Here is a 24,372-nt window from a genome sequence, read left to right as displayed (position 1 = left end):
AGCCTGGACCCTGCTTCAGATTGTGTGTCTCCCTCTCTCTCTCTCTGCCTCTCCCCCACTCATGCTGTGTCTCTCTCCATCTCTCAAAAATGAATAAACGTTAAAAAAAAAATTTTTAAAAGGAAGCCATATGTTTATCAAAAAACATCCATGCAGGCAGCTGTAAGAATGAGATGAGAAAGAAAACCCCAAGGGTTACATGTTGGCCTCTGAATAATCTCATAATCTGGTGATTGGATCAACTTGTACAGATCTGTGAAGGTCCCCCTTTGTCTCTCTCTTCTGGGTTTTAGTGTTGTGGAAGGCATTTCAGAGCCAGACAAATCCAAGTTTTAATCTCACATTCACCACTCATGTAGTTGGGTGGCATCAGGCAGTTTGCTTAGCCTGTGTCTCAGTTGTTCACTTCCGCGATGTAGACACTACTACTCTCCCAACCCAGTTGTTGGGTAGATGAATGTTGTGGAGGTGTGGAGCCTCTCCTAGGAAGCTATTCCTGACAGCCTCCTGCCATACTGTCTCCTTTAATCTCCCACCTGTACTTGACAGATGATGTCTATCACGGCAAAGATGGACAGGGTATGGCTCCTGGCCTCAGAAAGCTTACCATCATCATTCATCCAGAAATCCTCTTATATAAGGAGGTTATATAATACCTTTGCTCCTTTAGGAAAGAATTTTATGTATGGTCAGGACCAAGGTTGAAATGAATGGGTTTGAAAAGCACACTGGTGCAAGATTGAAATTCTGCTTTTCTCTTTGTTAAGAAGACAAGTTTTCTTGGACTGTTGGTCTACTCTTGATAAGAAAGTGTAAACAAAGGTTTTTTTTCTCTTTTCTCTTCCCAGAAAACCAACACTTCTGTGTTTTGTCTTTATCAGGTCTTCGATTACTTAAGAAAGTTAAAACTTCTCAATGTTAAAGGAGCCAAGTTTTGCTAATGACTGTATAGCTTCCTATAGAATGCCTTATTGCCACCTTGGTTCAATGTAAATATTAAATTTATAATGATGTGTAATCCTATGTAGATATGTGCTTTAAAACTTTCTAAGGTTTTGAACAAACATCTTCAGATTTAAATGGTAAATGAAGTCTTTCTGACTAATTAGGCTTGTTTACTTGGTATGTCACGTATTCTGGAAGCAGTGTCAGATAGTGGTAAGCCTTGGGTTCTGTTGTTTGGGCAAACGCTATAACTGTTCTAGAGACTGATGTGGGAAACAAAGTCAGAAGGAAAAAATTAAATTTCCTTACAACTTACAGCTCATTGACAGGTCCTTGAGACAGGAAGAGTGACCTTCCTCTAGGAACTCAACTGCCCTGATACCAATACAAATAAAATTTTGGATCATGAGGAACTTGTTCTGCGAGTGTTCTGCAAGAGAAGCAAACATTTGTAATAAATTTTAACTCGGTAAATGAGCAATGTCTTGCAATACGAGTGGTACGTGACACCGAAAGTCACATGATCACAACGGAGCCAATGGTTCTTCTTTCCGGAATGAATTATGGTCGCAAACCTAGGTTTGACTACACTTTGCTAGAGGCAAAAGGCAATCTTAGCTTAACATTATCCCAACCTCCAGGATCCTGCAGGTCCCCCTCAATTTTTTTAAAAATGTTTATTTATTTTTGAGAGAGAGACAGACAGAGCACGAGTGGGGGAGGGGCAAAGAGAGAGACAGAGAGAGGGGTGGGGGGGACACAGAATCCAAAGCCGGCTCCAAGCTGTCATCACAGAGGCAATGTGGGACTCAAACTCGCAAACTGCAAGATCATGACCTGAGCCAAAGTCGGAGGCTTAACCGACTGAGCCACATATAAAAATTCCTTTGGAAACTTCCTTTATCTCTACCCTCCCCCCTCACATACACACAATATATGTTAGCAGTCATCCTCCAAGCATATGGCCCATTGATATACATCTGAAGGGTCTCATGACTAAGGTTCTATTAGACAGTGATAAATGACATTTTCCTAACAATAGCTAGCCCCTCAAGGTCCTGGAAACCTTGCTTCCAAATTCCTTAGAGTCTTATGCTATCCCTAACCCCCTCCCAACTTATAAGGATATAATCAGTCACCCCTCACAACACCAGTGCTGCTCTTTGTGCCCACATGTCCTGTCCCTGTACTTTAATAAAACCACCTATTTGCACTGAAGATGTCTGAGGAATTCTTTCTTCTTCTTTTTTTTTAATGTTTATTTATGTTGAGAGAGAGAGAGTGCACACATGCGCAAGTTGAGGTGGGAGGAGAGAGGGAGAGAGAGAATCTCAAACAGGCTCTGTGCTGACAGAGCAGAGCCCTACGTGGGGCTCCATCTCACAAACCGTGAGATCATGACCTGAGCCAAAATCAAGAGTTGGACCCTTAACCAACTGAGCCACCCAGCTGCCCCTCAAGAATTGTTTCTTGACCACTTGCTCCGAACTCCAGCATTTCCACAGAAATGTTATGAAATTATATGAAATTCCTTGAAGTTTCATATTGTCTGGTATAAGGTCATCACTTGACATTCTAATTACTAAAGTGTTATGTGTCATAGGAACAACTGAATTTCCTTGTCAGTTGCATTGTAATGAACTCTCATAATCAGATCTTTAACCATGTCCATGTTTGAATCTTTTGTCATTTATAGTTATTGTTCTGAGGCTCTTACAGAATAAATCTTGTCTTCAAGGAGATTCAGAAAAAGGACTTTTAACAAATATAGGTTTTTGGTATCTTTAAAATCATAAAACTGAACTGGATAAGAATTTCCAGATGGGAAATTGGGAAATGGGAAAGCTGCATTCAAACAGAACAAAAATTAATAACATAGGACTGAATAAACTGAGGAAGATAATTATAGGTTTTTATGACTGTTATTTGAAACATTGCTGGTTCTCTAACATTTGCTCTTTTAGATTGAGGAAGTTTTCTCTTAAAATATCCATGACTTACAGTAATATAAGACATTCTTTTGTGAACAAATTGAAGCATTTTTTCTCCTTACCTAAACCCTCCAGAATTCAGAAACTCATAATAAATAATCTTTCTTCCATGGCAATGACAGTTATTGCATAAATTCAGTAAGAATCTGTTCTTGTAACAAGACACCATTGGAAACAATGGTTACAAAATGTCATATTTGAGAGACACATGCATAGATAGTTTTAAGGAATTAAGGTTGACTTTATGGAACCAATAAGCCCCCTTGGAAATATTGCCCTGATACCTTGCTTACAGAGTTCCCAGGAGTAAAGGATGTCACTTCCTTGCAGATGCAGGAAACCTCAGGATATTTGGGGACCTCCGGAAGAGGAATACACCCAAACCTACAGGTACTGCAGGCAAGTCTGATGACAACTCTTTGGCTTGGCTCTGGCCTCAAGAGGCTATTAAAATTTCAATTTAAAAATTCCTTATAAAAATTTCCAGCAAAGCAAATTAAAAAAAAAAAATCTTACATGATCAATCACTATTCTTGCTGAGCTTATGTAAATAATTAGGCCAAGTTTATTAAAACTGGACTGGTTTTACAAACAAATTAGTCTTGATTCGGCTATCTCTGGAAATAAGGGTGAATTTAGGGAGAAAAATTGTGTTTCTTTTTTCAACATTTTTTTTTTTTTTTAAATTTTTGGGACAGAGAGAGACAGAGCATGAACGGGGGAGGGGCAGAGAGAGAGGGAGACACAGAATCGGAAACAGGCTCCAGGCTCTGAGCCATCAGCCCAGAGCCTGACGCGGGGCTCGAACTCACGGACCGTGAGATCGTGACCTGGCTGAAGTCGGACGCTTAACCGACTGCGCCACCCAGGCGCCCCAAAATTGTGTTTCAATAACACATCCTTTTGGATGTTAGATTCTTTTTGATTAATTGTCTTTAAATGTTTGTTGTTTACTTAAGCTAGACAACTTGAGGTAGACTTCAGAGAAATTGCCATAATAGCTCATATATAGACAATCCTCTTTCTTATTATTCTGTGGGGATAATAAAAGAGACCCCATAACAGCTGGACAGGGGCGCCTGGGTGGCTCAGTCGGTTAGGTATCCAACTTTGGCTCAGGTCATGATCTCAAGGTTCATGAGTTCGAGCCCTGTGTCGGGCTCTGTGCTGACAGCTCAGAGCCTGGAGCCTGCTTCAGATTCTGTGTCTCCCTCTCTCTGCCCCTCCCGTGCTCACTCTCTCTCTCTCTCTCTCTCTCTCAAAAATAAAGAAACATTAAAAAAAATTAAACCGCTGGACAATGGATAGACTCCCCAACAATTTTGTAACTCAGTAGTTAACGTTGATCAATTCTATGTGGCTAGGATAGCGAAATCACTCCTTAAAAGTCAAAGTGTATCCCACTCCATGGAGTTAACTATGGACTTATGGAGATAGTGGATGGCCCCACTTTTCTTACGACTGATTGTATGATACATTTGGGGATGCCCATATTACCAGACAAGTCTTCTCCCACTTGCTAGTGACTCCTCGTGATTAGGATATTGTTAGGGCTAGACCTAAAACAAAGCTTCTTAATGGTTTTATCCCTTAGCCATATAGATCCTGGAAGCCACCTCTATGGATGTAAGATTACAAGTAGAGGCTTTAGTCAAGCATACAGTGGCCACCTTTAACCAAACCCAACATGAAGTCACCCTGATACCAGCACATACAGGGATATTTCTACTGCTAAAAAAAATGTTTCTTTCTGGTCTATGGGACTCTCCAGAAGCCTTTCTTTTATCCTCAAACTATCAAAATTTTACCTGAACATGCCAACCCACAGATAGGCTGTCAGCTTAAAGAAGTTACAGAAGATGAGCCCTTTGCCTTTCGACCACCTTAAAGATTTAAGGACCGAAAAATGGTTAAGGCGGGGGGGGGGGGTAGTGATGAGGGATAGAAGCAGAAAAATGTTCACTTTCAGCCCAGAAGGCTGACCTATGGCCTGCATAGTTTCGATAATGATCAAATGCATGCTTGTTGCTACATTCTTAAAGGGTCTCACGACAGCGTGTACATTTCACTGATAGTTAATATGGAACTGAATGATAAGCACCAGAGAAAAAGAAGACATGTATGATCAAATGCTCCCTGCACATCCTCTCCCCCTTAAGCACTAAACACACAACCATCAGTGTCAGATAGTAAAAGTGCAGCTCCTTGTGCCCACAGGTCCTGTCCCCGTGCCATGACATCTCAAAAATTCTTTCTTGGGACACCTGGCTAGCTCAGTCAGTAAAGCATGCAACAGAATCAGGATTGTGAGTTCAAGCCCCACCATGTTGGGCCTGGAGCCTATTTTTTTAAAAAAAAGATTTCTTTCTTGACTGTCACACTCAAAGATTCCCCAACACTTTTTCTTCCCTGTGGCCAGAGCCAACCCACTCAAATGCAGATTAAAGCCCACTCCCCTTCTCCAGTCTCATCACTCACTAGGTTCACAAATAGCCCAATGCTTAGGCTGTTCTAATCCACTAAATTTCCCTTCCAGACTAGTAATTAATCCTCTCTGGAATGCCTTCTCTTACACTTGCTGGCCCCTCAGGCCAGTTATGTTTTTTCTGTAAAGATTTCCCTTACAACCTTGCCACCCCTGCCCAAAAAATATGCCTCTTGTGCGAGATACACTTCTAATACTTACTGCTATGTTATATAGCAACCGCCTCTCTGTATTTCCATTGTTTCCATGTTCGTTTCTCCTAGTAGACTGGGCCCTTTGATGGTGAGAGTTGTGTTTTACATAGTTCTCATTGCCTGGCACGTATTAGGTGCTTAATGTCTGACAAGTGAACAAATGAAAGATGAAGGAGGGAATAAAGAAGCAACCCTGAGGGTCTCCTGGGTGGCTCAGGTCATGATTTCGCGGTGTGTTCGTGAGTTCGAGCCCCGCTACAGCCTCTGTGCTGACAGCTCAGAGCCTGGAGTCTGCTACAGATTCTGTGTCTCCCTTTCTCTGCCCCATCCCCGCTCACACTCTGTGTGTGTGTCTCTCTCTCTCAAAAGTAAATACACTTTAAAAGAGAAAAAGAGAAGAAACCATGAGAAGAAAGGAAGGAACACTCCTGTGTCTGAAGAGAGTCTGTTGTTTTCTACAGGGGCTTCTCAAGCTGGCTCTGCTCCACAGGAAGAGGTTGGGGTTAGAGAAAGTCCCACTCGAAGGCTGAAAGATAGAGAAGACAGGGATCTCTAGGTGGGGAAAAATATTTAAAATGCTCTCTTAATCACAAGGACAAAGAATTAGATGAACCAGTCCTCAAAGAAATCCCACTAGGGGTAAAGAAGGGAGATCTGTCCACATAACCATGGTCTCAGTCCCAGCCTCAGAAACAGTATGCTCCATAAAGGTTGATCAAATGATAGCCTGTATGAAGTGCACTGGGGGTCACCATGGACTGCTCCTGCCACAAAATAGTTCACCAGCTTGCCACAGAATTTTCGTCCCTGCCTATTGGCCAGTCTACCATATTCAGAGTTAGGCAACAGAGGGAGAGGTGTGGTCTCTAGAAGGCTTTTGCTTAAGTGCACATGTTCCTTGAGGGTACTAGACCACTGGATCTCTAAAAAAATAAAATAGATTTGATTTCTACCATTAGAACCTTAAGTTAATTAGCTAATTATCGCCTTAATGGGCATGAGGGCTTATTTCAAGGGGGATGAGGCATAGGATAAGATTCCGTGGTAGGAGACAATAGCACATAGAAGAAATAAATCTTCAGGGCCTGTGAAAGACAGGTGGGTCACCAGACTAGGAACACCAGCTGGTGCTTCAATACACCCTCTCACTTAATCCTCACAATACACAGTAAGGTAGATTATTTTATAACAAAGTATTTTTAGAACAGTTAACCTTTATTGAGTATTTAGTATATGCTCACTTTACTTGGATTATCTCATTTGGTCCTCACAACCCTAGTAAGTCTAAAGACAAGAAAGCCAAGACTTAGCAAAGTTAAATCTGTCCAAGGTCAAACAGCTTTTAAGTGGTATAGCTGAGATTTAAAGCCAAGTCTGTCTTCATTCTCGACCACTGTACTGTTATCTTACTGTTATCTGAGCCTCAGAGTAGTTACGACTGGCTTGAGGCCACACAGCTAATAATGGCAGACCCAGGGTTTCAATCTAGGCCTGTGTGCCTACCAACCTACACATTTTATACTCTATAATCACATATGTAAGGTAAGGACTGCAGGAGGCTAGAATGCATCTCCAGTGGGAGAGTCACAGAAAATATTTCAAGTATGTCATAACTTTGCCTTCCAGGAACTCAACTGTATAAGGTCTCGGGTGGTCCAAGAATCTACCTCTCACCATTCCTGAGCAGTCCATATCCTAGGGAACTCAAAGAGAACCAGAAGTCATTTGACACTGAACTTTATTTGTTCTGACCATCTGATATACTGTTCACCCTGCTGGGAAACAGAGACAAAGCCCTGTGCAAAAGGCCGGAAACATGCCAAAATAAACATTGAGGCCAGGCCTCGAGAACAGCCCTGGAGGACAAGTTCTGTGGCTGCTTGTCAACGGCCCAATCAGGTCTCCTCTCTTCTCAGCTCTCAATGGGTGCTGATTCTTCAAATGGCTGTCAGAGCCGCACCTTGGAGACCAGTAACAATTTCTTTGATTACAAAGAAATATAAGTCACCCAGTAGTTGGTGAGAATCTAATTATCTCTACTGGCCATGACCACAAAAAATGGTGGGGTGGCCCAGAGACGGAAATTGGGAATTTCCGGTAGATATCAGGCAAGGGCTGGCAAACTGATTCCACCAGAGAAGCCCTACAGGAATGACTGCAGTTGCCCCAGAAACATGTGGCTATTGGTGCTACATAACCAGTGCTGAGCAAGGAAGGGCTTGCTCCCCAGAGACCTCCTGCCACCCACTTGGGCTTCTTGGTTAATGCAGGCCTGACTCGTTTGGACCCCACGGAGTGGCTGCATCCCAAAGCTGGTGAAAGGGATTCCCACCATCAAGAAGAAATCCTCTCCCTTCTCTCTGGTTTCCATAAGGAGGCCCCAACGAGGGCTCAAGAGTGTGTGAGGTCCGAGAGAGGAGAAAACACTGCCTAGGGACCCAGCTGTCTCCACTGGCCATGACCGCGACAACAGGACCATTTTCTGCTATTCCAGGACTAGCCACCTGGGGGCACCCGGCCCTGGCTTTGCTCCCAGGGAAGGCTGCGAGTTGGGAAACCCTGGCCCAGCAGGACTGGGGCAGCTCAGTTTCCCAGGCACCTGAGGGCGGGCCAGCGCACCACAAAGTCTCAGGTTTCAGGGGGATGGCAGTTGCCCGTCTAAAGGCTTCTCTGTTCCTTGGAATTGTACAGAATGTCTCTTGTGGCTTTTCCTCCTCCCTCCTTTTTTCCTGTTGACTCTCCCCATCCGGCGCTCTGAATCACCCGACTCCACAGGAAAGCAGCAGATGTTGACTTTACTTTTTGAAGCCAACATTGGCTCCCTCCTGTGGAGTGGGGAGCAGGCAGGAAGGTGAGAGGCAGGGGAATGGAGGAAAATGGCCCCCATCTTCTCCAATTTTGAGGGAGGATATAGGGGGAATCTGAAAGGAGTCAGGGTCCATAGGCGAAAAATTCTTGATTCCTGGGATAAGGGAAATGGGGCCCCAAACCAAGGCCCCGGTGTTGGCCGTGGAACCGGGATGGTGAGGAAGCACAGGGTGAGAGTGTTCCTGGTTTTGGTGTCAGCCCCTCTGGTCTGAGGTAAGGCCTCATCTCTTGCCAGCAGCATCCTCATGACTCAAAAGTCAAGTCAGGCTGCAGGTCTGGGGAGACAGTCTAGAAGCTTCTTGTCCGAGCCCCCAAACCTCAGCTCTTATGCAAGTCTTTTGGAGAAGCCGCCAAGGAGGACTTTCTAGGGCTTTATTCTACATTCATTGCTCCAATTTCTCTTCTCTTTTTTCTTCCTCAGGGATTTTCTTACGGGCAAAGAAGCCAAGCTGTAGAGGAAGAGATAAGAGTCATCGCCAAATATCCTGCCTGGACACCTTGCCAACAGCCCTCGGACATATCTGAAGTCTTCACTTTTGTTTTGCTTCCAAAAATGAGATTCTGATTTATTTTATTTGGCTTAGCTTAATTCAACCAACATTTGTGGAGTATAGTGAAAGAGCTCCTGGCAGGACACCCACAGCCTGCTTAGCGGCCCATCACAAACCCGGTTCTCCCTGCTATAATCAGGGAGCCCTCAACTCGTGGGCATCACGCCCCCTACTCCCACTGAGGCAGTGCCTACCTTCCAAAGGCAGAAGACAAGGAGAGCAAGCAAGAGCAGCCCTCCCAGGACACTGCCGATGAGAAGCCACAGGGAGATGAGGACAGGGCGGGTCTGAATCACCTCCAGCAGGCTCTGTAGGGGAAGGAGACTTGTTTCACACTTGTGCCCTTTCTCCCAGCTAGGCTCGCCCACATGATAGCAAAACCTCGAAATGAAAGAATAAAAAGAAAGAAACCGAGGCAGGAATAAAGGCAGTGGGACCCCCGCCTCCTGATCGATCACTTGTGACACGTCAGCTGCTGCCTAATGAGGATGGTCTCAGTTATGAAAAAGTCCCCCCTCCCCCCGCGCCCTTCTGCCAACCCCACCCTCACTCTTTGCACAGCTCTCGGGCTCGGGCTCCAGTCCCACCTCACTCCAACGAGAGGCTTCAGGCAGCTGTAGGACACTGCCCTCCTTAGCTCCCAGCTCAAAGGTGCTGACCACCGTCAGGGACTTGAATTTGGCCTGTGGCGCAAGTGGATGGGAAGACAAAGTGAGCCATCATCAGGTGGTGTGGCTCTTGGAACCCCAATGGCAAAGATGAGGCCAGTAGGTACAACTTCCGGTGCCTTCCAGACCAGAAGAAAAGGTTGGAGACCAATGGAGAGAGAGAGGAAGGGTAACAGATGGAAAGCCTCTGGTCCTTCATATGTGGTGTTGGCTCTACCCAATATTAGTTAACTCCCCTTCCTTTGGCTAACCCCTAGCCCTCCAGGTGTCCAGGTTGAAGTTTAGATGTCAACCCCTCTTGGAATTAGGGAGGTGTTTCCTCCTAACCCCTATCAGCCTGGATTAGGTCATAATATTCTCTTTGCTTCTCTTTCGCCACTGGACTATAAGATCCTCAAGGTCAAGAGCAGTGTCCTATAAATTTATTGATTTATTTTGTGTGTGTGTCCTATAAATTTAGATGTCTCCAGTGCCTAGTGCCTAGCACCGTGCTAAGTACATACTGGTTTCTCAATAAATCTTTATTGAAAAAAAATAAGTAAATGAATGAAGAAAGGATACCAAAGAGCAATAAGGAGAGAATCAGACTTAGGGAAGGATGGTGTCTCCAACATAACTTTCCTATAAAATATGCCGTGTGCTATTCAAAGGAGATAGCCCTTAGTACCACATAGCTGTTATAATTAAGGTGCCATTTCCATGCTCAGAAACTCACACTGACTCCTGACTGTCTATCATATTAAGTTCAACTTCATCTCTCCAGCTTTAGAGAACTTTCATAACCTAGATCCCTTTCGGCTATATGATCTTGCCTTCCATTACCCACCAGTACATATCAGGCATGTAATAATCAACTGTTAATTCATGCATTTAACAGAAATGTATTAAGTCACTATAATGAGTAAGGCATGGTGACAAATGTTGGGGATATTCTCCTCAGTGTCTGCCAAATAAAGGTCCTTTTATATAGTAGGCACATGGTGGATTATTAGTTGATTGAATTTAGGTATCCTATAAATGTTGATTATTGATAGAGCACTAAGGGATGATAAACAGGAAAATACAAGGAGAATAACTAGCTTTAATGAGTCCATCTAATTATTCCTTTATTCCTTACAACCTCATGAAGTAGGTATTATCTTCCCCATTTTAGAGAGAAAGAGTAAGAATCAGGGAGATTAAATAACTTGCTCAAGGTCCAAAAAGCTAGTAGGAGGCAAAGTTGGAACTTGAACATGAGTCAATTCCAAAACCTATGCTGAAGTTCCAGGCCGTAGTGGAAGAGGAAAATAGAAGAAAAGATTTACCCTCCGGAAAAACTCATTGTGAACCAGCCTCAGTAGTCCAACAGAGACCTCAGTCCCCTTTGCCAGCCGCCCAAGATGGCACCTCACGACTTGACACCGAGTGTTGCTCCCATTCTTCCAGAAGAGAGAGACAGATCAGGGTCTTGGGATGGAAAAATCCCTTGCTCCCCACTCCAGGCTCCGCCCCCGTCCCAAGGCTCCAAACACTACCGCTCCCCACTGCATCCCCATTCTGGACACCTTCTTCACCTTCTTGTGAGCCATACCAGTCTGTTTGTGTGATGAAACTCCTCGGGGTGCACAAGGGGTCCTGGGGGCTCGGTCAGGTTCTGTACTGTGCAACTTGCCTAGAGGGAGATGCAACTTGAGCCACCCTCTTGATGGTGAGAGGCCAGCTATTCCAGGGTGACCAGGAGCATGCTACCCACGCTCCGTGGTTCTTCCCTGGGCAATCCCTCTCTTTCTCCCCCAAAGAAGGCACATGTGTAAAAGAAAGGCCTCCCAGAGAGAGGAGCCCTGATGGCAGTGACCCCAACAGAGAAGGAGCTGGGTAAGTTCACCAGATCAAGGTGGCAGGGTTCCATGCACCCTTAGCCTGGACTCACATTGTTGGTGATGAACTGAGACAATGACAGGAAGTAATTGCCCCCATGGGCCACAGCTGGAAGGAGGGCTGAGATGATGAGGCCACTGACCACATAGCAGCCAAGGTTCTGAACCTAAGAGGAGGATTGGAAGTGGGAAGAGGTGGGACACAGAAGACCTTTCTTCATCTGTTCCTCTTCACCCTAGATGCCACTGGAAATCGAAGAGAGACTCTTCCCTCCTTTGCCCAGCACTCCTCCCCCTCCCCCTGCTCATGCCAAGGCCCCTCCAGCTTCTCACCCTAAGAGTGGTTTTGAATTCGGGACCCACTGGGAGGGGCCCATATGGGTGAACCTCATAGCGGTGCAGAGTGGACTCACTGCGTGGACACCGAGTCAGGAAGCACAGGGTCACAGCCATGACACAGACACAGGGGCACATGATCAGCACACAGACATGGATTCAGGGAAGGCAGGGCCAGCACGTGGATAAAGGGATGGGGGTACATAAAGAAGACAGAAATGGAATGTGACGTAGACCTGGTACAAACTTTATGGTTGCACCCCCTACCCTTCGCCCCAGCTCCAATCCCTAGGGCCTAGAGCCAAGCCCTATACCTAGGAAAGTAAGATGCTCAAAAGGTTCGACTTGAGTGGGATTCAGGGCAAAAAGATGGAGCAGCCCCAAGGGTTTGCATTTGGGGAAAACACTGAAACACATGGAAGGAAATGGAGAAAACACAGAGTAGGGGTCTGGGGTCAGGACGGACGGGGTCCTAGTGGGGAGCTGAGCCATACCTGGAGAATAGGAGGCGGGGCTCGTAATGAATGTAGGCTGAGGTCTGGGCTGTGTTATCTTGAAGGGTCCCGTTTCTCTCCAGGCTATTGCTGTGGGGTTGGGGGAGAGGCTCACATCCCAGCCCACTCTAAGACACCCCACTCTGGAGGAGACGAGTCACCGCTGTTTCCACCAACCCCCTCCCCCCTCAAGACTCCACAGGAGAGGCTGGGAGGAAGCTCCCTTTGTTCCCACCTGGTGGCAGTCAGCCTCACGAGGACCTGGCTCAGGAGGAAAGAGCAACTAAACTCGAACTCCAGCAGAAAGGTCACCTGGAGGCAGGTGGTTTGGGGTCAGGGCATGGTCCTCTTGATGGGGCCAGCACAGAAGAACAGGAGGCCTCGTGGGCCTCCTTCCCTAAACTCCCAGGACCCGCAGGTTCCAGCCCCTGTTCTCTCAGAACCCCTTTCTCATCCTGGGCCCCTACTCACCTTGGCTCCAGCCTGAAAGACAGGGTGCCCCACACTGCAGAGCCGGGCATGAGGGGAAGGGGCTGTGCATTCCACCTTCACGGGGCTGTCCCTCTGAGGGCAGAGGAATGTGGCGGGGGCTGGAGCTGAAGCCGTCAAGTGTCTCCTGCCCACAGCCTCTCAACACTGAGCCTTTCTCCAGAGACTTTTGCAGCCTAGGCCAATACCCCAATCTTCCTCCCCCTCCTTCCCCGACTCCTCCCAAATCTCCTCCCCCAGGTACCTGAGGTGTGAAACTGGCCAGGTGGAGGTTTCTAGAGAAGCTCAGGTTCAGGCTAGTGTTGTAGGCATTTTCCTTCCTGTTCTCCAGAGTTGCTGATACTAGCACTTTCTGCCGACCGCCTCGAACCACGAAAGGGTCCTTCCTAGGAGGGGTGGATAAGGGAGAGCCCAGGAGTTGAAAAGCTGCCAAAGGCATCACTTCTACTCTTCTGGGCAAGAAACAACCCTCCAGCTCCCTTCAAGCTCCTTCTGGTCTGTCTCAGGTCACCCTGGTTTGGCCAGTTCACATCCATCCCACCTGGAGCCTCTGATGTCCATATCAGCACGAAGCACCAGATCTGTGACACATTCATTGTCAGGGCCACAGTCCTTAGAGAAGGGAACCTAGAGGGGAGAGAAGGGGCTGAGGCCTGATAGGAAGGCAAGCAGAAAAGCATGGAATTAGGGGGAAAGGGAAAAGAAAAGAGCAGGTGCCCAGGTCAGATTTGGCTGTGAAATTAGGTCTCGGCCCTCCGTGTCTCTTGAATTCACTGAGAAGGGCAGTACTGGGACCCAGGGGCAGGGCAGGGCTTGGCATCGCTGACCAGCTTTCGTATAGAGGTAGGTGAGCCCTCATCCAGCACAGGTCCTGGCTTCGTGGTGTTGTCCAATGCAAAGGTCACAGTCAAGGCCACTGGCCGGAGGTAATCTGAGGTATCCTAAGGCAAATCAGAATCAAGGATTATGGGGAGCCAGGGGTTAGGGGTACAGCCCAGGCCCCCATAAGAACGTGATTATTACAGTGATCAATTACCGAACACCTTCTATGTGCTGGGTACTGTCCTGAGGTTTTATCAGCACTATTACCTTTAATTCCAATACAACTCCCACACTGTAGTTATTATTAGTATCTCTTCCTTTCGGGTAAGCAGGGAACCTGTGGGGTGCAAGTTATGTGACCTGCCAGAGTTCACGAGTGGTGACCGGCAGAGTGAGGCTTCAAACCCAGATCAGCCTGCCTCCAGAGTCTGAACTTCCTCACTGCCCCAGCTTCAGCTCTGGCTTTCTTGCCAGACCCAGCAGAAATTCCTCCTCCAGCCAGCCTGCCCCTCACTCCCAGGCCCCGACACAGAGCCAACTAGACAACCAGACAACTCTTAACAAGAACCTGTATGTGCGTTAATCTGATCAAGAACCTGCACTTGTGTTATTCGGATCAAGAACCTATATGTGTATTTTGTTTGAGGCACCTGCCTCAGTATTATACACGGTGTTTGCTATGGATGCGTCCCAATTATTTATTTTACCTCTGCTTAGAGCCTTTGTGTTGCCTTCCCCACCACCTGACTCCCTCTCTCGCAAAGCCAGTGTCCTCTTGAACAGTTTCCAGATTTCCGTAGCCATACCAAAGCCGGGATGTTTTCATTCGTTTGGATGCCAGTATTTATGGATCTCTAACTACATAATTTCTCTCTTCTTTCTTTCTTTCTTTCTTTCTTTCTTTCTTTCTTTCTCTTTCTTCTTTCTTTCTTTCTTTCTTTCTTCTTTTTCTTTCTTTCTCTCTCTCTCTCCCCTTCCTTCCTTCCTTCCTTCCTTCCTTCCTTCCTCTAACTGGGGCCAGTATAAGATCCCAGAGGCTGATCTGCAAATCAAGCTATTTGTCTTTGTGTGTGAGACCCTGTATTCAGGGTTGGGTGACTTTTCTAAGAGAAATACTGAGAGTGGGGAGGGGGGTGGTCGTATTTTTTTTTTAACCTACCTTGGGGTAGCAGGGGAAATCCTATTTTTTACAATATTTTTGTTTTTCTATTAACCTTTCCTTTTATCCTTGAATTTTTACTAAATTTCTTCCTGACTTAAAAATCTTGTTTCTAATTTGGGAATTTGAAATCTTGGTACTTAATGTTATGCCATTTTTTCCAAAGAGTTCAAACCACTTTAATACCAGAACATGGTAAAATATTTGCAGTCTGTCCTGTCTTCCTGCCCATCCTCACCAGCACGTGGAAGCGCAGCTGCTCACAAGTGACGTTCCCAACACTGAGCCGGAGCCTCCGAGGGGACAGCCTCTGGCCTGAGCCGTCAAACACAGCACGAGCCCCTGTGGTCCACTCGTCCAGTGACGCTGTGAACCGCAAATCTGGATGGGGCAGGCAGGAGCGAGGGTGGAGAGGGGTCCAGGGACCAAGGCAGGTGGGCTTAAGGGTTACTTAGGACGCTCCGGTCACTCACAGAATCGGCGATCCCAGTGGCCAGGGGTGCGAGAGGTCACTCGGAAGCAAAGGGCTGCAGACAGGCAGGCTGCCTCCTGGCCTCGCCGGCTGCAGTCCCTCTGAACCACACTGATGGCCGGAGGGGTCACCTCCAGGGAGGGGGCCAGGTGGACAATGGGCCGGGAGCTGGGATCAAGAAATTCTAGCAGTAAGAGGAAAGCCCTTGGAGAAAGGTGATCCTCAGTGCTTGCCTCCCAGAGGTCAAAGGAAAGAATGAGAGGCTAGATGTACACGTGTCACCTCCCCGCCGGAACCTTCAGGCAGAAAGATAATAGCTAACACTGAATAAGCACTTGCCATGTGCTAGGCACTGTGTTAAGATCTTTCATGATTATTGCATTTAACTTTCACGACAAACCTATGAGGTAGATTCTGTTATTATTCCCGTTAAAAATTTTTTTTTAATGTTTATTTATTTTTGAGAGAGAGAGAGACAGAGCATGAGTGGGGGAGCGGCAGAGAGAGAGGGAGACACAGAATCTGAAGCAGCTCCAGGCTCCGAGCTGTCAGCACAGAGCCCGATGCGGGGCTCAAACGCACGAACCGTGAGATCAGGACCTGAGCCCAAGTCGGTTGCTTAACCGACCGAGCTACCCAGGCGCCCCCACAAGCCTTTGCTTTTATCAGTTAGGTTATGCTGTCCACAGCCTCCTGAGCTAGGACTGCTCACCTAAGCAAAACGGCTGCCCCTTGGGCACCCACAGCCACATCTACCAGGTCATCTCCATCCAGATCCAGCCGGCCATCCACACTCCGGCCGAAGTAGCTGAGGGCCTGTGGCATGGAGATAGCAGCAATCCTCTGAGAGGAAGAGAGGGGAGACTGAGCAGGGACTCTCACGCCTGGTGACCCCGGCCGCCCACCCGGCACACAACAAGGGGTAAGAGAATAAGAAGGAATAAGAGACACTAGTCTGTACTTAGGAGTCCCTAGTACAGCAACCTGTACCCTACCCTACCACCTCACCTTTTTGACTACTGATAAAAAAGCACTTGTCCAGTTTGGGTCTCAAGGCCAGGGAAACAACGACGAACAAGGAGCACACCCCCTTCTCCTTCCTCCCACCCATGCCCCTGCTTTCTCTGCACGCTCCTGACCTGGGCGGGACGGGGCCTGATCCCACTCTGGGCGCCGTGATACAGGTACAGTGCTCCATGGTGCCCGTCCTCCAGGGGCGCCCCCACAGCCACATCAGCAAAACCATCTTGGTTCAGATCAGGAAGGGCACCCATGGCAAAGCCAAACCGAGCATCCTGGGGGGGTTCTGGCTGAAGTGTTCCCTGGAGTGTCAGCAAGGACTGCTGGCGGAGGGGAGAAGACAGAAGACGCTGATCTGGTGGCCCCAACCTCTCAGCCAGCCAGTGAACATACGTGCCTTCCCTCCCTCCTTCCCTCCACCGCCCCCACCACAGACCCCAGCAAGTCTCACCTGATCCACCAGATACACATAAACACGGCCCGTCTCCTTGTTCTGGGGTCCCAGGAACATGGGGGCAGCCACAAGTAAGACATTGGTTGTTCCATCCCCGTCCGTATCCAATGGACAGAGCTCACTGCCAAAGTAGGAGCCAATCTGGGGAGTGGCGGGGAGCGGTGACCCCAGGGAAAAAGGAAGGTGATTGTGGACAAGTGAGAAGCATTGGCCAGCCTGCCAGCGTGGTTCTCACACCCGACAGACTCCGCCAACCAGAACTCAGCAAAGATTTTTCAGGATCCTCTCTTGGTCCTTCCCATTCCTCCCCCACAGCCTGAAGGCCCCTCAGGATCCAAGCGTCCCACCCTCTCTTGGATGCCCTACCTGCTCCCCCTGGAGGCTCTGGGCAACCCTCACAGCCCCATCTCTCTTAAGCTGGAAGGCGATGACCTTTCCTCTATGTCTAAACCGAGGAGCCCCTGAGAGAAAGAGGCGGCGTCCACCCCGCAAAAGCATGGAGGAAACAGAGTAACCTAGAAGTGGGCAGGGAATCGGGTGAAAGGGAAAAAAGATGGAGTCAGAGTAGGAGGGGTCCCTAAAGGCACAGGACGAGGTCCCAAGGAAAGTAGCAGATTGGTGAGAAACTGCTCTCATACCCCCCACTGGGGAAACAGTTCATCCTCACCCCCTAATTCCCTGCAACCCTCTGCTACTTACCTAAGTAGGCTGCATGGTTCTGCAAAGCAGGGGGGAACTCATCTTCCAGGGCCGTCCGTGGGGGGAAAAGGCGGTGACCTTCCTCAAGCCATAACACAGAGCCCCCCCAGTCATAGGCCCCCACCATTCCAAAGAGAATCCCATCCTGTATGGCAGAAACAGATGGGGTCGCTTGAAAAGACAACAGGAAATAAAGAGTAAAAGCTCCAGGAGTGAGAGGGTCACTAAGACTATGCTGGGGGCAGTTGGAAGGCATGGGAAGGTCGGTATGGACATTGGTTAAAGGAAGAATCTAGAAGAGCTCTGGGTTGAAGTTGTCTGAGTCTGAGGTGGAGAGGAGTCAGATGTTGAGAGGGGTCAGAGTCTGTCCAACCTTCAACCGATGAGTAGAGAAACCAATCTGAGACATTTCCAGCCCAAAAGAGCTTTCGTTTTCTCCACGGGACCCTTGAGCATGAGAAAATATCAAGGCAATATCAGGAAAGACATTTCCTTGACTCACTGAACTCACTCCAGAACCCTGCCTACACCCAGAACTCCTCCCTACCCTCTCCCCCATTTCTTCAAGGAAGTCATTACCCTCAAGCCCAAAAATCCGGTCTCCCAGCGCGTCCACAATGTCTGTCAGTACAGCTTCATCTGTGACGTTGAAGAAGAATCTCTCATCTGGATCACTGGCAATAGTTCTGATTTCCCGCAGGAAAGAGCTGGGGTCTCGCTGTCTCCGGAGGTAGTGGCCAAGGACCTGGGGTCAGGAGAGTAAGGTGGGGTCAGTTAGCTGTGGGGAGTGAGGTGTTACAGCTGGTACACAACACAGCCGACTAGAGTGAAAGAAGGGAAAAGAAGAGGCTGGCCTTTGGGGAGTCATTAATGCCTATCTTCTTGAAGTTCCCCGTCCTCGGTGTCACCATCCCCCCTCCATCCTTCCAGATCTGGAGTAGATTCTCACCGCAATCCCATAGCGGGTCACTCTCCCAGCCTCACAAGCCTTTAGGGCTGCAGGAAGTTCCTCTCCATCATGTGACTCTCCGTCAGTGACAACAACCAGCAGCCTAGCCGCCTCTGGCCGGCCCCCGCGGGATGGACTGAATCCTTCTGTGCTGAGAAGAGAGAGAAAAGAGTGAGGTGTGATCACGTGTATGCAGACAGACACACACACACACACACACACACACACCCCACTGTCAGCAGTTCACTGAGGTCAGGCATCTTGCCTTTTAGTTCACCTCCCTGACAGTGGAGACTGGCACACAGGAAGGGCTAAAATGTTTGAATGTCATAGAGCATGGGCAGCAGCATATCCTCAATGCACATAAGTATAAATGCCATTCGTTCATAGATTCATTCAGCAAAAGTTACATTTGGGAGAGGACAAATATCCAGAGAATGGGGAATAAAGGAGGGTGGTCAGGACAGGGAAGTCTTCCCAGAGATGAGTTCTGAATCATGTTTGGCAAGTGGGCAAGGACATAAGTGGTGGAGAGTCTGAGGGTCAAGATCAAAGCGGGAGGGCAGGGATAGAGAGAGTTCTGTCTACGGAGATAAATAACATAAATCAGGGATGTGGAAAGACACAGACGTACACTTTGAAGAGAGTGACGAGAAGGGTATGCAGTGACGGCCAGCTTAGCCTTCCCCAAAAGTGCACACAAAGAAAAGCATGCAAGACATTTTGGGATGGACACAGTGGACTCCAAACCCTCCCCTAACCTTTCTAGGCCCTCCCCACTTTGGCCTCCCAGGCTCCCCTTCCCAATGCCTCACCAGGCCACCAGGATTGCTTGGGCCGTCTTTGTTTCTCGTCCCTCTCGCCGACTCAGGTTCCTGGCTGCCCTCACCACTTCCTCCTTGGTTCGGAAATCTCCCAGGGACCACTCGTGCACAGGGCTCTCCCCATACTGTACCAGTCCCACCTGAGAATAAAGCGTGCACTCACATGGAATGTGTGTGCTGAGGGAAAAGACAATATGTGGGGGCAGGGAGATGGGCATTTGGATACTACTGAAGACACTACCTACATTTACCTCCTTCTCTCCCCGTCTCTCCCTGTCCAAGCCCATCCACATTGCCTTCTCTTACCTGTATCTGCTCCGGGTCAATAAACAGTCTCCCTACCAGTCTTCGTAGGAAAGTCTGAACTTCAGACCAGGGGTAGATACTGTTGGAGCCATCCAAGACGATGACAACATCCATGTAGGTGGGACAGCCTAGGAAGAGGGGTATGCTGATGGGGAACAGAGGGGTAGAAGGATATGGGGCACGCAGGCAACAAGGGAAGAAGTCACAGGAGGGCACGTTCCATTCAAACAACTATTTGGCGCTTCCGAACATGCAAGGAAGGTAGTATACCAGGCCCTGGGTAAATGCAGAAATGAATAAAAGAGGACACAGGCATACATACAACTTACTAAAAGAAGAAGAAGAAGTAGAAAAAGAAGGAGGGAGAGGGGGGAGGAAGAGAGGAAAGGGAGAAGGAGAAGGAGAAGAAAGAGGGGGAGGGAGAGAGAAGGAGGGGAATTAAGTGCTAGGTAGAAACAGAGCACCACTCTGTGCTTTGGGAGAAGAAGAGGTCAGTTCTGATTGTGGGGAATCAAAGACGTAAGCAATAGAAAGATGTTTGAGGAGAGGAGAGCATTTGCCTGGAGAACACTTTAAAAGGACACGGAGGTATAAAAATAGATGACAAATAGAATGAGGAGGGAAATGCTCTGGCAAAGGCATAGGGTGTGGAGGGTATAGTGAGAGGGTTTTTTTGACGTTGGTTAGATCAGTTCATGGAGTCTTGATGCCCTGGCAAAGAGTCTGAACTCTTTTTTTTTTTTTTTCAATGTGTATTTTTTTAAATTTTTTTTTTCAACGTTTATTTATTTTTGGGACAGAGAGAGACAGAGCATGAATGGGGGAGGGGCAGAGAGAGAGGGAGACACAGAATCGGAAACAGGCTCCAGGCTCTGAGCCATCAGCCCAGAGCCTGACGCGGGGCTCGAACTCACGGACCGTGAGATCGTGACCTGGCTGAAGTCGGACGCTTAACCGACTGCACCACTCAGGCGCCCCTCAATGTGTATTTTTAAGAGAGAGAGAGACACAGAGTGTGAGCAGGGAAGGGGGAGACAGAGAGGGAGACACCGAATCTAAAGCAAAGCTCCAGGCTGTGGGCTGTCAGCACAGAGCCCCACACGGGGCTCGAACCCACTGGCTGTGAGATCATGACCTGAGCCGAAGTTGGACGCCCAACCGACTGAGCCACCCAGATGCCCCCTGAATTCTAATCTATTAGGAAACATGGAGCTTTAGGCACATTAGGTAGCAACGAGGAAAGCGATGCAGGCCCCCTGTCCAGCATCAAACCGTGTTGACCCATCTTTTTCCCACCCTGCACCCAGTTCTGGGGACTGAGTCCTTCGGGCCCTTCTTCTGGCTCACGTTGTGCAGTGGGTGCCAGGCTTCCCTGGGGCCGGAACGAAGCATCCACATGGGCACATATCCCAGAGCTGAAGACAGAGGAGCCACAAGCACGAGACCAGAGAGGGGCACAAGCCTGGGGAGAGTTGGGAGAAATATTACTCCCAGGCTTGGGAGTGCTCTCTCAGCACACACTCCTAGTCAAAGGAGACGCTGAAACCACTCCCTGGGATTCCCCTCCTTGCCTTCTAGGGTTTTAAACCTCTTGACCCCTCCAGATAGACTAGGTCCCCTTACCGTACTGCTCTTTTCTCTGCCAAATCCTTCAGAGGCCCCACCACCACCCTTTCGTTAGCTCACCATGAATCCCCCATCGTTGTCTGTCTCTAGTAGAGACATTCCGAGGTGCATATTCATAGCAGAATGAGATGAATTTCCCAGTGGATAGTCACCTGGTTGCAAGGGGGTGGAAGAGAATGAGACCATGGGGTCACACATGGGGTGCTTGGCTTTAGGGTGATTAGGAGAGAGGATGAGATCAGGATCAAGTCAAAGATAGGGAGTGTGTGGGATATGGGGGTAGGGTGAGGTATAAGGGGTCAAAGCTATTAGTGTAGCAGGTTAGGGGGTAGGAGTAGAAGACCGAGGCATCTTCTTACCCAAGTGGCCCTTGGCACATGGGGCACTGTGGGAGCCCCCTATGGGGCAGCGATAAACGTCCCCCCTTCTGTCGCCTGAAGGCCCATCCCAGGGGGCACCCACCAGCATCCTGGGAGGAGGACACGAGTATCAGCATTGTGTGAACATGACCTTTGAGACAGGCTGGAGGGAAAATGCATGGGTGTAGCAAGCCTGGATCCCCAGCCACTTCTAACAGTGGCCTTGCCATCCGCCTCGCCTCCCGTTTAAGAGCTCTACCACAGTCCCAAACCCTCTGGTTTCTTCCTCACCATCGACGTCCACCCCCAACATGTTGCAAGACACTGTATCCAAATTCAGCCTCGGGTGGCCCTGAGAACAGGCGTGGGCGGTGTACATCCAGGTTAAAGGGGGAGCATAGACCTGGGGGTGGGGGGCGGCAGAAGCAGTCGGAGTGGTTAATGAATGCCCAGAGAGGCACAACCAGAAAGAAGCGCAAAGGGAATACTCATATCTCAGTCTATATCCCTGTTTCTTACTCAGAAGTTGTCCTGGCCTCTGTCAACATCATGTACTCAGAAATCCAAGCAAGGATGGTCTCCTTCCAGTATTTGGGTCCAGATGTCTAACCTGTGGCCCTCTGCCATGCTGGTGCACAGCTGTATTTCCATTCCCACCTCTGAAATCTCATTCACAGACATGTCTGGAAGGGTCAAGTTCCTCTTTTCCACATCATTCCCCCTACACATCCTCCCCCACAAGCTGTAAGAGTCAAAGAGGGAGAGGGCCTTTCTGAAGCCCAGAACAACTATGCCTTCCAGATTCTCCCCAAACCCAGGACTTCAGGGAGGACAAGAGGAGGCTAGGGAGTACTGCATGGCTAGGTCTCTCCTCTTTCTGTCTCTTTCTGACTCCCAGTGTCGTTGCCACACTCTCACTCTCTTTCTCCAGCGTCTAGGTCTCTGCTTGATTCCAGTTCTGAAAACCTCAGTGGTAATTAACTGGGTGGGGCTACTCGACTGCCCACACGTATGGTTTGCCATCCATCCTCACCAAGAGACCCGTCACCCCAAAGTTTCCCACAGCCCGCTTCTTTTCTAACTCACCCCCCCCCAACTGCCCCCTGCATACCTGTATTTCTTAAATTTCAGCCCACTCTAAAGACCCTCCCCTGACTCATATCCTGGCTGATTCTTCCCTGCAACCCCAATCCCTTTAAAATCAGAGCTAGAATGGGGTGCCTGACTGGCTCAGTCAGTAGAGCATGCTACTCTTGATCTCAGGGTCATGAGTTCAAGCCTCCCATTGGGCTCAGAGTTTACTTAAAAATAAAATAAAATAAATTTAAAGAAATCAGAGGTGGTATTTTAGGAAACAAAGATTACAGGGCACTGGTGAGGAAAAATTCCAGGCCTACAGTCCCTCCCATGGTCTTTCCCTGACTAGGTCTTGCTCTTTCCTTTCAAGCAACCCCCTCAGGCCACCCCTATCACCCCCACCACCCATGGCTGTAAGCTCTGTCTCAAACCATGCTCCTTTTCAGAAAGGTGTTTTCTATGTGAGTTTTTTTTTTGTTTTTTTTGTTTTTTTTGCATCCAGGAAACTGGCAGAGCCATATGACCAGCAACTAACTCACTGGTTAGATAAACCAAGAGTTCTGACCACACATTTATGCCTCAGGCTCCAGAGACCACCACGGGTAGAAGGAGGTTGGCAGGAGGATAATAGGAATCAGATTAGCCACGTGGAAGGTCACATCTTATTTCTTTTGGGACCACTTACTCTTGCAGGGCTTAAATATTTTAGCCAACTGGACCCAGAGCTGACACAAGGCCCTGCCAGTCTCAATACCGAAGCACTCATAATGTGTGGGCCTAAGAAGGAATGCCCCCGCCCCCCGCCACCACATACACATACACACACGAAATGCAGAATGTGTTAACCTCTCACCCTAACCCCCAAAGATGTCAGCTCCAAAGGTCCCAATGCCAAACAACCCATACACCTTCCACTTCCACCGGAAACCAAGAAGTTAACCTCCCTCACCTGTCAGGAACATCACGGGCAAGAGCAGGTGAAGGATGTCGGGGAGTCCCATGCCTGGTTGTTCTCCGTGTGAGAAGTCCTCTGTGCCTCTGTCCCTCTCCTTTTCTGTTTTCTTTACTTTCCCTCCCATCCTGCCCCCTCCCACTGGCAGCTAAAAATAAAATTGGAAGGAATGGGAGGAGTGATGGTGGGGAACTCCGGGGAGCCCCAGACCAAGGAAAGGACCGAGCCATCTCAGCCTATTTCTCTGCCCTGGTGCTGCCCCCTGGAGGCATCGTGTCACTATCCAAAGAACACAATTCTGGACTTTCTGCCCTTTCTTTTTCTTCCTTTTTCTTCTATCCTTTGTGGTTGCCAGGCAGTAATGCTTCCCTCGGGTTTGGAATAGACAGTAGGCATGGGAGGCAGATACTTTTTACTTCTTAACCTTATTTATCTCACCCCGGGAAATGGAAAATGAGAGAACTGGTAACAGCCATATCGTTTCCCCTCCCACCCAGGAGTCCCAACATGTGAACACAGCCAGCCCACAAACCAAACCTTGCCAGTCTCACTGTTTGTGACTCAGCCTATGTTGCCTTGTGGCCTCACAGCTTTTGGAGGGACCAGGAACTATGAACCGGTACGGGGTGTGCTTTGTGGAACTGGCACAATTACTTTAATATTAGACCCCCTTTTCTCCACGAGGCTATAAACTTCTAAAGCTGGGACCGTGAAGTTTCCGAGCTTTTTGGAGCTCTATCCCTTAGTATTATGCCCCGCATTGTGTAGGTGTT

At 48.4% G+C, this 24,372-nt stretch overlaps 1 protein-coding gene across 6 annotated transcripts; it reads right to left on the bottom strand.

Moving 5' to 3' along the window:
• Window positions 1-6,855: 6,855 nt before the first annotated feature.
• On the bottom strand, window positions 6,856-23,726 carry ITGA10 (integrin subunit alpha 10). 6 transcript variants are annotated; one of them, XM_047873419.1, is made up of 30 exons: window positions 23,597-23,726; window positions 21,862-21,973; window positions 21,571-21,680; window positions 21,272-21,363; window positions 20,933-21,047; window positions 19,586-19,713; window positions 19,271-19,419; window positions 18,456-18,606; window positions 18,086-18,251; window positions 17,880-17,953; window positions 17,507-17,651; window positions 17,174-17,322; window positions 16,805-16,948; window positions 16,473-16,676; window positions 16,046-16,176; window positions 15,335-15,501; window positions 15,100-15,242; window positions 13,708-13,821; window positions 13,422-13,507; window positions 13,125-13,266; window positions 12,863-12,955; window positions 12,627-12,703; window positions 12,392-12,481; window positions 11,895-11,973; window positions 11,615-11,728; window positions 11,276-11,356; window positions 11,010-11,123; window positions 9,622-9,717; window positions 9,229-9,342; window positions 6,856-8,932 (listed from the first exon to the last, which is right to left on the bottom strand). In XM_047873419.1, the coding sequence occupies exons 1-30, from the start codon at window positions 23,724-23,726 to the stop codon at window positions 8,867-8,869; spliced, it is 3,576 nt and encodes a 1,191-aa protein (XP_047729375.1). In that variant the 3' UTR covers window positions 6,856-8,866. The 6 variants fall into 6 exon arrangements, 5 of the variants coding, with proteins under 5 accessions (XP_047729375.1, XP_047729376.1, XP_047729378.1 ...); XM_047873420.1 differs by having other exon boundaries at window positions 16,473-16,673; window positions 23,597-23,709; XM_047873422.1 differs by lacking the exons at window positions 20,933-21,047; window positions 21,272-21,363; window positions 21,571-21,680; window positions 21,862-21,973 and having other exon boundaries at window positions 23,597-23,674.
• Window positions 23,727-24,372: the final 646 nt, after the last annotated feature.

Source organism: Prionailurus viverrinus, chromosome C1, assembly GCF_022837055.1.
Source record: "Prionailurus viverrinus isolate Anna chromosome C1, UM_Priviv_1.0, whole genome shotgun sequence".
Classification (NCBI taxonomy): domain Eukaryota; kingdom Metazoa; phylum Chordata; class Mammalia; order Carnivora; family Felidae; genus Prionailurus; species Prionailurus viverrinus.
The sequence above is the reverse complement of the archived record's forward strand: the minus strand, read 5'-3'. Positions and strand labels throughout refer to the sequence as shown.

Bases quoted from the DNA above. Each gene is read 5' to 3' on its own strand.
- ITGA10 (XM_047873419.1), bottom strand. From the start codon at position 23,726: ATGGGAGGGAAAGTAAAGAAAACAGAAAAGGAGAGGGACAGAGGCACA. The intron at 16,677-16,804 runs GTGAGACTTGCT...CCCCTCCGCCAG, and splicing joins ATGTGTATCTGGTGGATCAG to CAGTCCTTGCTGACACTCCA. The intron at 12,704-12,862 runs GTGAGTAGGGGC...ACCTGCCTCCAG, and splicing joins TCTTTCAGGCTGGAGCCAAG to GTGACCTTTCTGCTGGAGTT.